At 40.2% G+C, this 15,372-nt stretch overlaps 1 protein-coding gene across 1 annotated transcript; it reads right to left on the bottom strand.

Moving 5' to 3' along the window:
• Positions 1-8,136: 8,136 nt before the first annotated feature.
• LOC141321101 (uncharacterized) lies at positions 8,137-11,147 on the bottom strand. Its single transcript, XM_073833352.1, has 3 exons — positions 11,095-11,147; positions 10,759-10,841; positions 8,137-9,687 (listed from the first exon to the last, which is right to left on the bottom strand). The coding sequence occupies exons 1-3, from the start codon at positions 11,145-11,147 to the stop codon at positions 8,465-8,467; spliced, it is 1,359 nt and encodes a 452-aa protein (XP_073689453.1). The 3' UTR covers positions 8,137-8,464.
• Between the last annotated feature and the right edge of the window lie 4,225 nt (positions 11,148-15,372).

The raw sequence follows: 15,372 nt of genomic DNA, 5'->3' as shown, positions 1-15,372 counted from the left end.
ATATATATATATAAAAATCATATTTTATTCTATTCACAGACTATCAGAATCGTGTTCTCATGTAGGGGCAGTTCTTTTTTCCATTGAAGTTGGGGTAAAGATGCGAGATACAGCTTCCTGCACAACAGAGCAGTGCAAGTGGCTGATACCATCACATGTAAAAAAGGTAAGGTGACACGTTCACTGCAAACCAAATGTTGGACAAAGAGAAGCTAAGACTGCAAAGTTACATAAACACCACATAAACACAGTTTGGCATCTCAATCCTGTAATGATAGCCTTACCTGTTCTGCTCACAGCCATTGGATAAATGCCAGATTTATACTGCATATAGATATGTTATGGTTATGGACCACAGAATTGTGGACTTAATGATCTTTGTGTTAACTTATTTTTAGATTCCTGCTGCTCTGATCAGCTTCTCCTCTGCTAAAGCCAAAAAAAAAAAAAAAAAAAAAAAAAGCTTGACTGTTACATTGATGGCAGGACAACTGAAAACCAGGTTGGGAAATCACTTTCATGCCCAAGAGTTAAGAGAGGGTCAGAAACATATGCTAGTTTTTTTGAGACTTTAAGCAAAAACTGTCCAAGGAGTGCAGCACTGATGGCTAGGGAGCCTTACTACAAAGAATTCATCCCCAAATCTAGTATGCTTCCTAAAACTGTTCTTGAATAAAGAACACCAGAGACTCTGCAGCTACCCCCCAAAGAGCTTGGAGAGCTATGCCAGGTATTCCAGCTAGAAGAGCTCATCATGTCCCAGGTCCAGGCTGTAGAGAGGGCAACTCGAAGTCAGAGTGCAAGCAGGATTTGGTTTAGGCAAAGAGCTGGACGCATAACTGCTTCCAAGCTGAAACAAGCTATAAAGACCAACCCCCAGCAACCATCCAAGAACTTGATCAAGGCCATTTGCTACCCAGAAGCATATAGGTTCACCACAGCCGCTACAAGGTATTTAGGGTTTGAAGTAAGGGAAGGCAGAGGTAAGGCTGCGTGTAAACAGTGTTTATTTACAGAAAAAGAAACACTGACAACAGAGGGTATAATTTGGATAAAAAAGAAGGCTGTATATTAAGTAAACCTTTATTACTGGTGGAATTTTAATTGAAATGTATAGTAACACATTGCTTTGGTGCACGAGCTGATAAGAGAAAAACGCGCAGTGGATTGAGTATGGTATGGACAGCCCTGAAGAGTCAACATTAGTTATAGGGTTATAAGACTAGGGTTATGCAGGAGTAGAACTAAGTATAGGGGTTTAGGGTAATGGCATTTAAATCACTGAATTGGCTCTACACATCCAATACTAAGTAATGATTTTCTTTTCATGTTTTGAATGTGTACTGTGTACAGTTATGCAATGCAAACAGTTATGCATGCAAACATGAAGCACAAGCCAGAGGAGTGTATGAGAAGCTGATGGGTCGGGAGCATACAGGCTTCTCCTGTATGGACAGTGGTCTCTGGCTGAACCCCAAGTGGCCATACATGGGGTCCTCCCCTGATGGGATTGTCTCTTGTGACTGTCACAGAACTGGAATCTGCGAGATTAAGGTAATATTACTGTCTCTGTTGTAGTAAAGTCCCTTAATCTCGAGTCTGAGTTGTGTCTCAAGTCCTAAACTAACCAAAAAGCCAGAAAATATATTTGTTAATCTATTGTTCATGTCCTTCTCTGTGTGATTTTAGTGTCCACACTCAAGATGAAGCCAATCTGCGCTTGTGTGCTGGGGAAAAGGGCTTCTGCCTCATCAATGATGGGGATAATGTCATGCTGGACCGGACTCATGACTACTACTACTAAGTTCAGGAACAGCTTCACATTGTAGACGCTGAGTACTGTGATTTTGTTGTGTGGAACCACAATGACATTTTTGTTGAAATGATTTTGCCTGATCTTGAACTTTAGGATGATGTTATCCTTAAAGTTGAGTGCTTTTTTTAGAAACTGTATACTTCCATAAATACTGGGACAGCAAGTTACAAACTCATGTGTAATGAAAGGATCCAGGCACTCTAGAAAGTGGGGTGTGTGATATTGCTGTTATATCAATACTGTTGTATGAAACAAGAGTACATTTTGACTATTGTTATGAGTGTGGTCTTTGTGAGTTCTGGCTGTTAATGAAAACATTAAATGCCATTGAGAAGACAGAATTATACATGGTGGTTTATTTACAAGATTAGATTTTTCAACAATTGTTATAATAAGAACATGGTGTGCAATAACAGATTAGAATCCCTTTCATTACATATAATACATGTATCCAGTACAATTGGACTAGTCACTAGCCCTAGTCTCTAGTATGAAAACATATTAACAGACTGATACATGTAGTACTACTCCCTGTCCTCTTACTTATCATCAGAGCCAAGAAACAGGAATCAGGTATTGGACTCTACATGTGTGAGGGCTTAGGTACTGGACTGACTGATTATTATCCCTATCCCTCCCTCCTCCTTACTCCAATGGGACAACAGAATCCGAAAGATTAGACAAGACACAGCAAATAACCCCAATCTTGTCAATCAATGCTAGTGCCTCACCTTGTTTTGTTGTCATGTGCTCTATGGGCATAGCCCTGCTTTGCAGAATCTGATATTTTCTTCTGACTAAACCGATAACTCTCAACATGAATATGCAAATTCGCAATTTTTCTTGTGTCTGCTACCTCATACGCTGACAGCTGTTTTCTCCCCTTGGTAAATGCAGGTATCTGTAGTGAAGCACAGTAAAATCCCACACCATCACCAATATTGAACGCACGGTCTGCTAGGACAATATCTCCAGGTAACAGGTTTTTTAGGAGGCCACTCTCTTTTGTGATCTGTTTATCGCTGACTCACCCTCCCCAGGCACAAGATATGTAAGTTACATAGCCTTGGGGTGCAACACCAATCAGAAAGTATGGTGATGCTTGTAGTTTGACCACGTTTGTGCTTGGGCTAGTAAATTAGAGGGCTTCTCAACAAAAACTTCGAAACAGTCAACTATCACAGTAGGGCTGCAACGATTCGTCGACGTTGTCGACAAAAATCGATAATAGAAATAGTCGACAATGAGTTTCATTGTCGATGTTGTCGCCAGACATGTTTTCTCCGACCGAGTGAGGCATCTCTCTGCCGAGAGTCGCACATAGGCATTAGCTTCTATGCTGAGCGATAACATACAGAAATGGCGGCGTCCAATGCACTGAATGCAGCAGCTGCGCGTACCAAAACACGCCCGTTTCACACATACTCCGCCTGCAGTGCGTATTTTTTTTCCACACCCATGTTAACGGATTACAACGTTCACAATGTACGGACTGTAAACGCGTTCTGTGTGAGCGCAAAACGAGTCCGTGCTGCTTCTGCACCGCATACGTAACGCACACGGACTGTAGACGCAATGCAGACTGAGTATGTGTGAAACAGGCATAAAGTTTGGGAGCATTTTAGCCTGCTACGGCGAATAAAAAGATTACCTGCATGGTTTGTAAAGCAGTCCTTGTGCATCACGGCAGCACCTCTGTGATGCACGAACATTTAAAGAGAAAGCACGTCGGACAGTTGAATGAAACAGAGTTTGGCTGGCCTCGGTAAGATTTAAATAACATGGAAGCCAATACGTTTTGTTTTGGATATACATGTTTGTTTACGGTATTATTGCTGCTGATGTGCCTGCCCCTGGTTTACAGGAAGAAAATGTTTACTTGATTTTAATTTATTTTTTCTTATAAAACAAATGTGCCTGTCCTTTAAAAAGATTATAGAGTTTCTTAATTTATGCATTTATGTCTGTACTGACCGATTACTGTGCCTAAATGGTTTTAGACAGGGCATTTTTATTTACTTTTAGTATGAATTGGCCTATCAGCAGCAAAGTTCAATAAAATATGCATTTTTCATTGAAGTACCCCCTTCTTTCTTGTATTTACTATCATTTTCCACATAATTAAAGCAATCTCATGCTAAATTTGAGAAAAATTGAATAATTATCCGATTAGTCGACTAATCGTTTCAATAGTCGGTGACTAGTCGACTATTAAAATAGTCGTTAGTTGCAGCCCTATATCACAGCAACTTTACATCCAAATGCCTGTCTGAATCCCATTGGCATTGTAGCTTGTAGAACATGTCGCTCTGGCCACTCAATTTGAAATTACAACCTTTCATGTATTATGTCAATGACTTTATGCCAAACTCTAGAAGCAATTGGCAGAAAGATCTTGAACCTGAAAGCTAAATCTTTCAGCGGGAGATTTAGTCTCAGCTTCATCAAAACTAAAATGAACTGTTCAAATTTAGACAGCACAGACATAGGACCACAGCTGATGTAGGGTTTGCACAGCTCAAAAATCTGAATCAAAACTAAGAAGTTGGGAAGCCCCGTGTAGAACCTTGTCTTGTCTTCGTTTTTTCAAAGGACTCCTTGTTGAACTGTGTGTCCATTGCTTTGGCTCGAAGATCTCCAAGCTCTGTTTTGTTTGGTCTCTGAACATCCTCCATCTTCTCAATGTCATCCATTGTTAGCTCAGTCTGGCATCCGGCATCTACATAGCTTGCTATATATCAGTGGGGAGCATGATTAGTTAATTCATGAATATGAATTATATGAATTGTTATCTTTTTAACAACCTTTTTACAAACATGCAAGTTCTCGGGTCCAATTATACAGAGTGATTTTAGTTCATGTTAATTATTGTGAAGTAATCTTTTTTTTTTTACAACTTTTTACAAACATACAAGTTTTCTGGTCAACATTTGTAACAATGAATAATAATGCTGGTCACCTTGATCACCTTGCTGGTCCCATTCCCAATGATCCCCTCTGATTATGGGTTGTTGTCAGCTGGCTGCTTTGGTTCAGAGCTTTCGGCTGTCTGTGTCAGATCCGGGCTCTCATCTGTCTGTTGGAGATCCAACATAGCCTCTACACTTTTTAAGGTGTTGTTCTGTGAGCTTTTTACATTTCTCAGCTTTATTAGTGACAATCTTTGGTACTCTGTAAAACTCCCTTTTCCTTTTCTCGGTTTGAACGATTGGAGCAGCCGTAAACTACACAAAACATTGGCATTATTTCAGACGGCAATGGCAGATCCTCAGCTATTTCACTTCCTGCCCTCCATCTGAATTTCGCGCTCTCGCGATACAGCAGCGTAATGTCACGTGAAACCAACCTATTGGTAAATTCAAGCTAAACAAAGGTAAATGAATGAAATAAAAGCAAACAGAGAAAGTGAAAAATACAAATACACAAATAAAACCAAAGTATAGGAGGAGGTTCCAACTTAATTGAGTCTAAGCAGAATGTGAGAGCAAGACCTTACAGAAATTTATTTTTATATAAAATATAAAAAAAAACATAAAAAATGAATAATCTGAAAAAAAAAAGCCTTGTGCATTACAGGGAATTATATTTAGGGATTTTTACAGTTGATTTGATACCTTTATCTCAAACTGTGTCAGAGATGAATGAATTTAAGTGGGTACAGTATATTAAACATACCAAAATACAGTTTCAGTACTGTATATAAAAACAAAGGATTATTCTGAAAAAAAAAACAAGCCTTGCCTAATCGAATGAGATAAAGATGTGTTATTTTAGTGTTCCATTTTTTTTTTTGCAGAACAAGTTTGTTGAGCTTCACAAAATAGAAAGTTGCTGTAAGAAAAGAGCTAAAGCATTGAAAATCCCCATTCCCGCCATCAGGGCAATAATTAAGAAGTTCCAATCAACTAAAGATGTTACAAATCTGCCTAGAAGAGGATGTGCCTATATCATCCTAATACACGATAAGGAGGAGAGTTTGAGTGGCCAAAGACTCTCCAAGGATCACAGTTGGAGAATTGCAGAGAATTGTTGAGTCTTGGGTTCAGAAAGCCTAAAAAAAAAAGATAAAACAGCCCCTACATCACCACATGTTGTTCAAGAGGGTTTCAAGAACAAATCCTCCTGGCTTTCCCAAAAACAATCTCCAGTGTATTCACTTGTCAGACATGATTGGAGCTTCAAACAGGACTGGCTTCTATGGTCAGATGGAACTAAAAATGTGCTTTTTTTGCAGCTAACCCTCCAGATGATTTTGGTGCAGACAGGGATAAAAAGTATCCCATGCCCCCAATTAAAAATAATGCTGGGTCTTTAATGTTGTGGACCTATTTTTCTGTAGACCCTGTACATCTTGTTTAGACACAGTACTTCATGAATTCTATCAAATACCAGCAAATAAAAAAACAAAACCTGACGGCCTCTGTTAGAAATCTTATAATGGGCCATGGTTGCATCTTCCAGCAGGACGATGATCCAAAACAAACATTAAAATCAACACAAAAATTGTGTCACTAAGCACAGAATTAAGCTTCTACCATGGCTGTCCCATTTCCCTGACCTGGGGCCGGATTCACAAATATCTTCTTAAGAAATTTCTTAAGATAAATTCTAAGAAGTACGTAAGAATGTTCTTAAGTGCAATTCTTGAAAAAATCTTAAGATATTCTCAAATATGTTCTTAAGAACATCTTAATTTCTTTCTTAAGAAAAAAAAAAAAGATACATCTACCTGAGTGAATACATGGCTGGAGACGCATTTATAAACACTTCAACGTCTTTTTTGCGGTTTCTGCAGATTATCCTAGTCATCATAAGCACGCACATTTTCGTCACGACCGTGTCTGGCGCTCGGCTTCATGTTTTTAATGCGCCGTGTTTTTGAACCGTTACTTTTAAAGGGTCTGTCTTAAGCTTTGGCGAACAGTTTATTCACTTTTGTGTTGTATTTTGTTGCCTTGTCTGAATGAACGCTTCCGTTATGTGTGTGCGCTGCTACAGCAAACGCGTCCTGCACATGCGCTAAATACGGCCAAAGATTATGTTGTATTTTTTTTTTTTTTTTAAATCTCCCTATCTGACTCGATTTTGTCGAGTTGCTACTAAGTTTTGATGACGGCAAAAAGTAGGGTCATACTCAGGCTAATCATGAAAGATAATTGTTTACATTATCAGTCATTGCTGTCACTTCAGCGAACTCGTGCTCATCTCTAATAATAGTCCTAATATGTTTTAGATATGTAGCTAGTAGTGTTGCAATGCTTTAATATAACAGTTAATTTGAAATAACCCAATCAATCAATTAAATAATTATTACTATTTGGGATTTAAGACAAGTCTCAGGCTATCCTAACTTTAAGAAGTTATTTACGGTGGTTTTAAGAAGATTCTTTTCAAGAATTAGAATTTTCCTCATTTATGTCTTAAGAACAATCTTAAGTAAAAAGATGATTTTTTTTGGGAATACAAAATATTCTTAACTTTTTTCTTATTTTAAAAAATAAGAAGAAAATGGCAGTTAAGAAGAAATTTCTTCTTAAGAATGTTTCGTGAATCCGGCCCCAGAACCTTGTATAAAAACTGAAGAGAAGCACCACCAACATGAAGCTGGGAAGAGAGAAATTCTGGAGAATCTATAGATTCTGTTTGAAGAAATGGCATCTGATCTCTTGTCAGGTGTTCTCCAAACTCATTAGACATTGTTAGAGAAAACTCAGAACTGTATCTCAGAACTGGAAAATGACGTTGCTATAATTGGGTGCCAATAATAGTGGCCAATGTGAACTAGAGAAAATTTTTATTTCCAAGTGAGATTTCATCCTTTGGTTCTATTGATTACTTCAATGACAGGTTAGAATTTTGTGAATTTTTTTAATGAAAGATCAAAAGGATAAATTATGCAGATTTATTTTCACATCCACTTTTGCTTATATTTACCAAGGGTGACAATATTAGTAATAAAAATCTGACCAGCCCACATTAAAGAAAATAGTTCGGCCCCTGTGGCATTAGCCAGAATGCCATGCCTATATCCAGCTGGAATTCAAACGTCCCCCCACCCCCCCTCAAATACACTCCCCAGATTTTGTACCTCCCCCTGCCCCCTAAATAGGCCTATGTATATATATATATATATATATATATATATATATATATATATATATATATATATATATTTCAATGTTCAATATTACAACTGTCTGTAGTACATGTTTTCTAACACTAGTCAGAAGCAATGCTCATAATTTCACTTTATGATGAAAAATACAAAGACAATAAAGACTTTTAATTCAATTCCATTTAAAAGCTTTATTTAGTTGGCTTTCAACTATTAAAGCTAAAATTATTTTTCTTATGCAAATACATCAGTTGACCACAAATGTTGTTAATAAAATATAAAAAGTAAAGATAATGTATTAATAAAAAAGTAACATTTAATAATGACTCAAAGCAAAATGATCATTAACTACTTAAAGTAAAAGTGAAAACTAATGAGACTAATCTCTCTCCTTCTAATTTACCAGTAGTGATGAGTATACATATACAGTACATGCCAGACCAGTATGTGTAAATCTGCCAGAGATATTCTGCATGACTGTGTATAGCAGATGATTGAATAAAATGCTTCTCATGTGCAGTGCAATGATATGGTTATTTTCCAGGGTGGATCCTCTCATGTGTTTTCAGATCTGATGACTGACTAAATCTCTTGTTGCAGTGTGAACACTCATAAGGTTTCTCTCCAGTGTGGATCCTCTCATGTGTTTTCAAATGTACTGACCGACTAAATCTCTTGTTGCAGTGTGAACACTCATAAGGTTTCTCTCCACTGTGGATCCTCTCATGTGTTTTCAAATGTACTGACTGACTAAATCTCTTGTTGCAGTGTGAACACTCATAAGGTTTCTCTCCAGTGTGGATCCTCTCATGTGTTTTCAAAAGAACTGACTGACTAAATCTCTTGTTGCAGTGTGTACACTCATAAGGTTTCTCTCCAGTGTGAGTCCTCTCATGTGTTTTCAAACGTACTGACCGACTAAATCTCTTGTTGCAGTGTGAACACTCATAAGGTTTCTCTCCAGTGTGGATCCTCTCGTGTATTTTCAGGTCCCCTGACCGACGGAATCTCTTGTTGCAGTGTAAACACTCATAAGGTTTCTCTCCAGTGTGAGTCCTCTCATGTGTTTTCAAACCTACTGACCGACTAAATCTCTTGTTGCAGTGTGAACACTCATAAGGTTTCTCTCCAGTGTGGATCCTCTTGTGTATTTTCAGGTCCCCTGACCGACTAAATCTCTTGTTGCAGTGTGAACACTCATAGGATTTCTCTCCAGTGTGGATCAACTTATGCAGTTTTAAATAAGTTACTGAAGTAGAAATCTTTACACACTTGGAACACATGGATTCTCTCACACCAGTATTTATATTCTCATATACTTGCAAGCTCTGTAGATGCCAAAAATTCTTACCACACAAATGGCATGAATGTGGCTTCACCTTTGTATGAACTTTCAAGTGATTTCTCAGACCTGAAGCAGCTAAATACACTTTACCACATTGATCACATGTGTGCTTCTCTCTAGTGTGGATGTTCATGTGCTCCTTAAGGCTTGATGAGCGTGAAAAACTCTTCCCACATTGATCACAAGTAAATGGTTTTTCTTCAGTATGAATTTTCATGTGGCGCTCAAGATCTGTTTTTCTTGTGAAACTTTTTCCACACTGAGTGCAGGTGGAACATTTCTCTGCTCTTCTTTTCTTTAAATCTTTCTTTTTGGCTTGAGAGCAACTCAAAGGTCTTTCTCCAGTTTTAAAATGATTTTTCTCCTCAACTTGACTTGATTCTTCATTCTCCTCTTTTTCTTTAATCAACTCTGAAATACAAGTAAGAAGGGTTCATTTTCAGTAACTTGTTATAAGCTGAAAAACATGAAAAACTAACATTTGAGAGTAGTGCCAATAAGTCCTACAGATGGTGGCGCCAGAAGCAGATTTGGTAGAGCTGGTGTGTGGGATATCAATAACAAAGATAATTTAAAGGGGCATATGACGCGGTTTCCTTTAGAGTGTTACAAGCTGTTTGTGCATTAGATAAGATTTGTGAAGCTGCAAAGCCTAAAGTCTCAAAACCAAAGAGATATATATTATAAAAGTTGAAGGTCCCATATTGTCAAAATCTAAATTTTCTGGCTTTTTTCATGATAACTGAGGTCTAGGGGCTATGTAACTACCATATAAGTTTCAAAACAGTCAATCCACAGTAAACTGCACACAGCCTGCTTAAAGTAGCTGTTCCTTTTCACAAGACGCAGTGACTTCTGTAAAAATGTGACGTCTGATCTACTCAGTCACCACCTTTAGTCACCACCCCGAATACCAACCACCGTCCCACCCTCCTTTTGTCAAACCCCGACAACATTGCGTCCATTTCATTGCTAAGCAGCATCAACACAAAAACAAGTATGAAAACCCTGTTCAGTCGATAGATGTCAAAACTACATCATTGCACAGGCTTTCGAACAACGTAAATATAAGAGACCAGTGTTACGTCAACTTCAGCCTCTTTCACACAGCCATTCCGGAAAATACACGGATAATGTGTTCTAGAATCCTGCGCAGGACTGTTTTCTTTATCCCGCTCCCGTCGCCCCTGCCGAATTTCTGACCATTACCGCCCGCTCCCGCAACGTGTGTGTTACACTCTCGCAATATGTATTTCCACTCCCGCCTGCACCCGCAAAACTCTTTGAATTTATTCCCGCACGATAAGAGATGCATTGATTTTGTGTCTTCTCCCGTCCCACAGGGGAAAAAAAGTATTTGTATTGCTATTATTCAAGAGATTCATGTTTGTTTCTTTCCTTGGCCTGCAGGTATTCTGACACACTGTTAGGGAAGATGAAGAGTAGCCTGGGCTACCGTGCATTTCTTTAGACTTCAAGTACTTAGATTTTGGCTATTGAAGTATTCCATAGGCTTGAATGGTCCTGGTGTAAATGTGCAGAAAGCATGTCTGAAAGTAGCTAGCCTATGAGAACACAGAAAGACAAAACACACAATACATTTGAATATAATTTCATTTTTTATTAAAAATGTTGTACCATCACACGGCACATAAAAATAGACTGCTTTGCAAAAAAATACAATGATAAACTACATGAAAACAGCAGTTTTGCAATTATTTGGTCGCCGCTCGTACCACCAGCGGTCCGCAGGATCCAACAACCAAGCCCGTGGCTGCATCGCGGGGCCGCAGGCCCTCTCGCGTAGCCGCTGCTTACACTCCAAGGCGCCAGATCACGCCATCTCCACCACCCTTCCAGGCGTCAGGCATCTTCCCCAGCGTCCTCTTACGCTACAGCCCTCTCCTCGGCCACAGCCAAGGGAAAATGGACCATAGCCGGGCTACGCAAGACGCTTGCGAGCTCCGGCGTCGTCCTCCCACGCCGTTCCTCCAAAGCGGATCTCCTCGGCCTCTACGCATCTCTCCAACCGAAGGAGAAATCAAAGTCCACCCCTCCCTCCAGGGCCTCACTCAGACCACCCACAGGGCTCCCTACTCTACGCCAGGACGCAGAAAAAAGCCATCACAGAGCTTGGGCCACGCCCCGAACGCCGCAGTCGCCAGCCAATGCCCTCCTTCTCGATCTTCCAAGCGGAAGCTTGCTGCTCATGCCGGCGGAGAACAGGCCATCGCCTCTACAAGCCGCCGCGGTAGCACGAGCTCGCCCACACCGGCGGCTAATTCCCGTCCGCAGCTTTTGCCCCACCATTCTCTTAACTCCATTCCCCTCCCATGGCCCGCAGCACCGCCATCCAATCATAGCACGAGCATTCCCCTGCTCATGGCACAAGCACCGGTGCCCCCCATACCCCCTCTCTTCTCTTCTTTATTTTTCTCCGCCCCAGGAGCCGTTCCTAGCGCAAGCCAACCTCTAATCTCGCAGACTCCGAATGCCCGCCATTCTCCCTCTCTTTCCTCCTCTTTTTTCCGTCCCAGGAGACGGCCGCAGCGCAGACTTACCTCCACTTACAGTCCCGGTAGCCACCTTTCCTCCTCCTCAGACCCGCTTTTCCTTCTCATTAGCCTCAGCCACGCCCCTTCCAGCATCTCCAAATGCTCTAGCGCAGGAACCTCCCCTGGAACCCAACTCCATCAGAACCCAGATTCTGGCAGAAATTCAGATCGCTGGCACCAGAGGCGGACCCGTCCCCAACCCCAGTTCCTCCTTATTCAGAACTGATATACCCGTAAACCACCCTCTGAGACCCGTCCTCGAAGCCTCCATCAATTCCATTCTCCAAACTGTCTCCCCTAGGACTCTCCAATCCTACCTTACAGCATGGAAATGTTTTAAACATTTTCCCCTCTGCCTATAGTTTGCCTTTGCCTGATTTTTCCCTGCTTATTTATTTGCAAAGTTTGTAATGATCCATCTCTAACACGCTAGCTAAACATGTTTAACATATGATTTCCTGCTTAATGTGCAGTTATATTACGGACCATTGGCATGAATTGTCCATGATGGAGCGGTGGTGGAGCGCTCTTGGAGAGTGTGAAAACCATGAGGCTCCGACTTTTAAAGATTCAAAATCACACCGCTCCACTCCGCGCTCCACTCATACTCTGCTATGCGCGAGTTAGGCATCACTGGCGCTTCCGGGGACCGCACGCATTAAATCTCATTAAACTTTTTTTTTTTTTTTTTTTCTAAAGCAGGCCCGAAGCCCGATATGCGTGCAAGTTATGACGTGAAAATTGGCCCGAAGCCTGGCCCCGACGGGCTCGGGCTCAAAAGCACGCTGCCTGGGTCTGGGTTATCAGAGAGCCGGGAGCTGAGATATTCAGCCATTTCATTATCCACCGGCTTTGGCACTGAAGCAACGGATGTATCGTCTTTCCAATCTGCGAATCGGTCTGTGCTTTGCTTTTTGTCCGATCCCGCAGTGTTTTTTTTTTAGCCGCCCATTCCCGCACGCAGCAAAGTTCAAACCGCCCGCTCCGGCGAGATTTGCGTTGGGTCCTAATCCCAATGCAGCCCTCTAATGTGTTCCATGATTTGTTGCGGAATTGTTTAATTTGGTTCATTCACAGTTGTTTTCCGAAATCTATGCGTGCTCTACACACAACCCATAAAAACATGTGACATTTGGATGTGAGATCATCAGTGCAACACTGCCTTTATGGCATTTGGTTCTGGCTTTTGTTCACACAGCACTCATACCCGTAATTTTCCGGAATCAGCGCTCACTGTGAAAGGGGGAAACATTAATGATCCTTCTGAAATATCCTGTTGAGTATCACCAAGCCACAGCAAGCTCTGGGCTAGGCTACAGCATACATGACCGTAGTTACTTAAGGTTGGCCTGGCTGTGTGTCACTCAGAAAACAACAGGCCAATCAGAAGAAAGGCTCCTGAATATATATTCTTAAGGACATCAACAACTTAAATAAACCACCAGAAATGTGTACAATATGGGACCTTTAAGACTTAGCCACAACTCCCTGAAATGGCTCGTTCAAACACACCCCCACTTGTCCACATCACCGGGTGAGTAAATGTGCGTAACACCACCCATATAAATATGAAAAGAAAAAAGGCGTAACTTAACCGGCTGTACTAGTTTTGCAGCGCCATGTTGTGGAGACGCAGTCCGTTTCATTGAAAAACTATACATTCTTTGTTTGGCCTTTCAAATACAAAAACAACTATAAATCAGTGTTTTAAGTTATATTTACAACACTGTTCTGGAACAGTGAAATGCAAATATTCGAGTGTGTAATGCGCATTTTACGGAGAACTGTTTCCTGAACCTGGGAGAGCACCTCACAATGCCAGATGTTCACAAAGGGTTAAGGCTATAAAGTGGGCCAATCACAATGTTGCATTAACAGTCTGTGTTTATGACTGACGGCCTCTAAGTACATTTTCATATTTAAAGAATTCAGTACTGGAAACACTTCAGGAATGTCGAAGTCGTCATCTGATTCGTTGAATTAGATCGGATGTCCAGGAGACGCGAGTGTTGCGTTTATTTTTCGGTCCGCTGGGAAACAAAGCGCAGACTGATTTACTCTGTGTTTTGCTAAAATGTGCTTATGCAGATGCCATTGTTGTTATACACATTTATGATGCTCACAAACAAATTACTGACTTACTGCTTGTTCTCCCTCTACTTATTTAACTTTCAATGCTGGTTATTTCAGTGACTGACTGTTGCATGCCCATCTGTTGTTGTGGGGGCATTTCCACGCACCGAAACGTGACGCTGAACGAAGCGAACTGTGATTGGTTGTTTGACATGTCTGTCAAACGGCCTTATGGGCGGGCGGGCCTTGGCCAATCAAAGCCAAGTAGGGCTCGCTGCAGCCTGCGGTGGACATCCAACCCCGCCCACATCCATGTGTGACGTCAGACACCACGCCCACGTCAATGCGTCATTGTGTGACTCCCCTCTCCATCGGTAGCCTTAAAGCGGTGCATTTCAAAATACTTCACGAAATTTATCAATGTAAAGTAGCTCTTTCTAAATTCATGGACATTGATAATACCTGCATTTTCTGAAAACACACATGAGGAAGACTTGTGTCATTTTGCAAGGCAAATATTATAATCATAAACAGAAATTTGCTAAATGCATACCAAAATGTAATTTATTTTTATCAGAAATAGAAGTTTTTAAAAAGTCTTTAAAACAAATGAATACATTTGTTGTTACATTTCACAGAGAACTTTTTTTCTGGTTATGCTCCCACAATATAATTTTTGTATATGTAAGGGAAAAGGAAGAAAATTTGAACTATTGTTTAGTTGTTTCTAGGTTTTAATTTAGTTTTTGTTTATTTATTTACTTTTTATTTATAAGCTTTTTTTTCTCTCTGTATGGTATTAGTTTCCCCTCTTAATACATATTGTATTACTGTATACAGATTAAGCTTGTATTTTGTGTATCTGGATTTCTATTTTTTTTTTTTTTTCTATTTTTGTAATGTCCAATTATTCTTTAATAAAAAAAAAAATAAAAAAAAAAGAATCCCGATGTTGCATGTGTAAGAATGGCGGAAGTATGCTGTATCGGGGATGTAAACAAAACAGTTTGCATTAAATAATACAAATTACAACTAATTACATTCGAACAGCCGGTAAAACGCTTGCTTTGGTTGATTAAAGTTAGGAAAATGGTAATTGGTAATAAAACATTTAAACCTTACCCTATTTGTTTGTGTAATGACATAAATTCACGTTTATTATAATCGATTTTGACATAGCTTAGACAAGATCAGATTAGACGGACAATTAAGTTTTGTTATTGTAAAAGTAACACTTAGCATATTTTCATTTTCATCTAATTCTCTAAAGATATGTCCACAAATGTGAACATTAGGGATGTAACGGTATTGTAAATACCGTCATACCGCAATAACAAATTTTTTCGATACTACCGTGGTCGCATGACTCGATTAAACAATAGATCTTCTGAGAAAAGTTTGCTCAGGCGAATGGAGCGAATGGGAGGTAGTGGGAACTACATTTCCCATCAGCCCAGGTGTGGCCATC

This window comes from Garra rufa, chromosome 1 (assembly GCF_049309525.1).
Source record: "Garra rufa chromosome 1, GarRuf1.0, whole genome shotgun sequence".
Classification (NCBI taxonomy): domain Eukaryota; kingdom Metazoa; phylum Chordata; class Actinopteri; order Cypriniformes; family Cyprinidae; genus Garra; species Garra rufa.
This window is presented reverse-complemented; position numbering and strand designations above follow the sequence as displayed.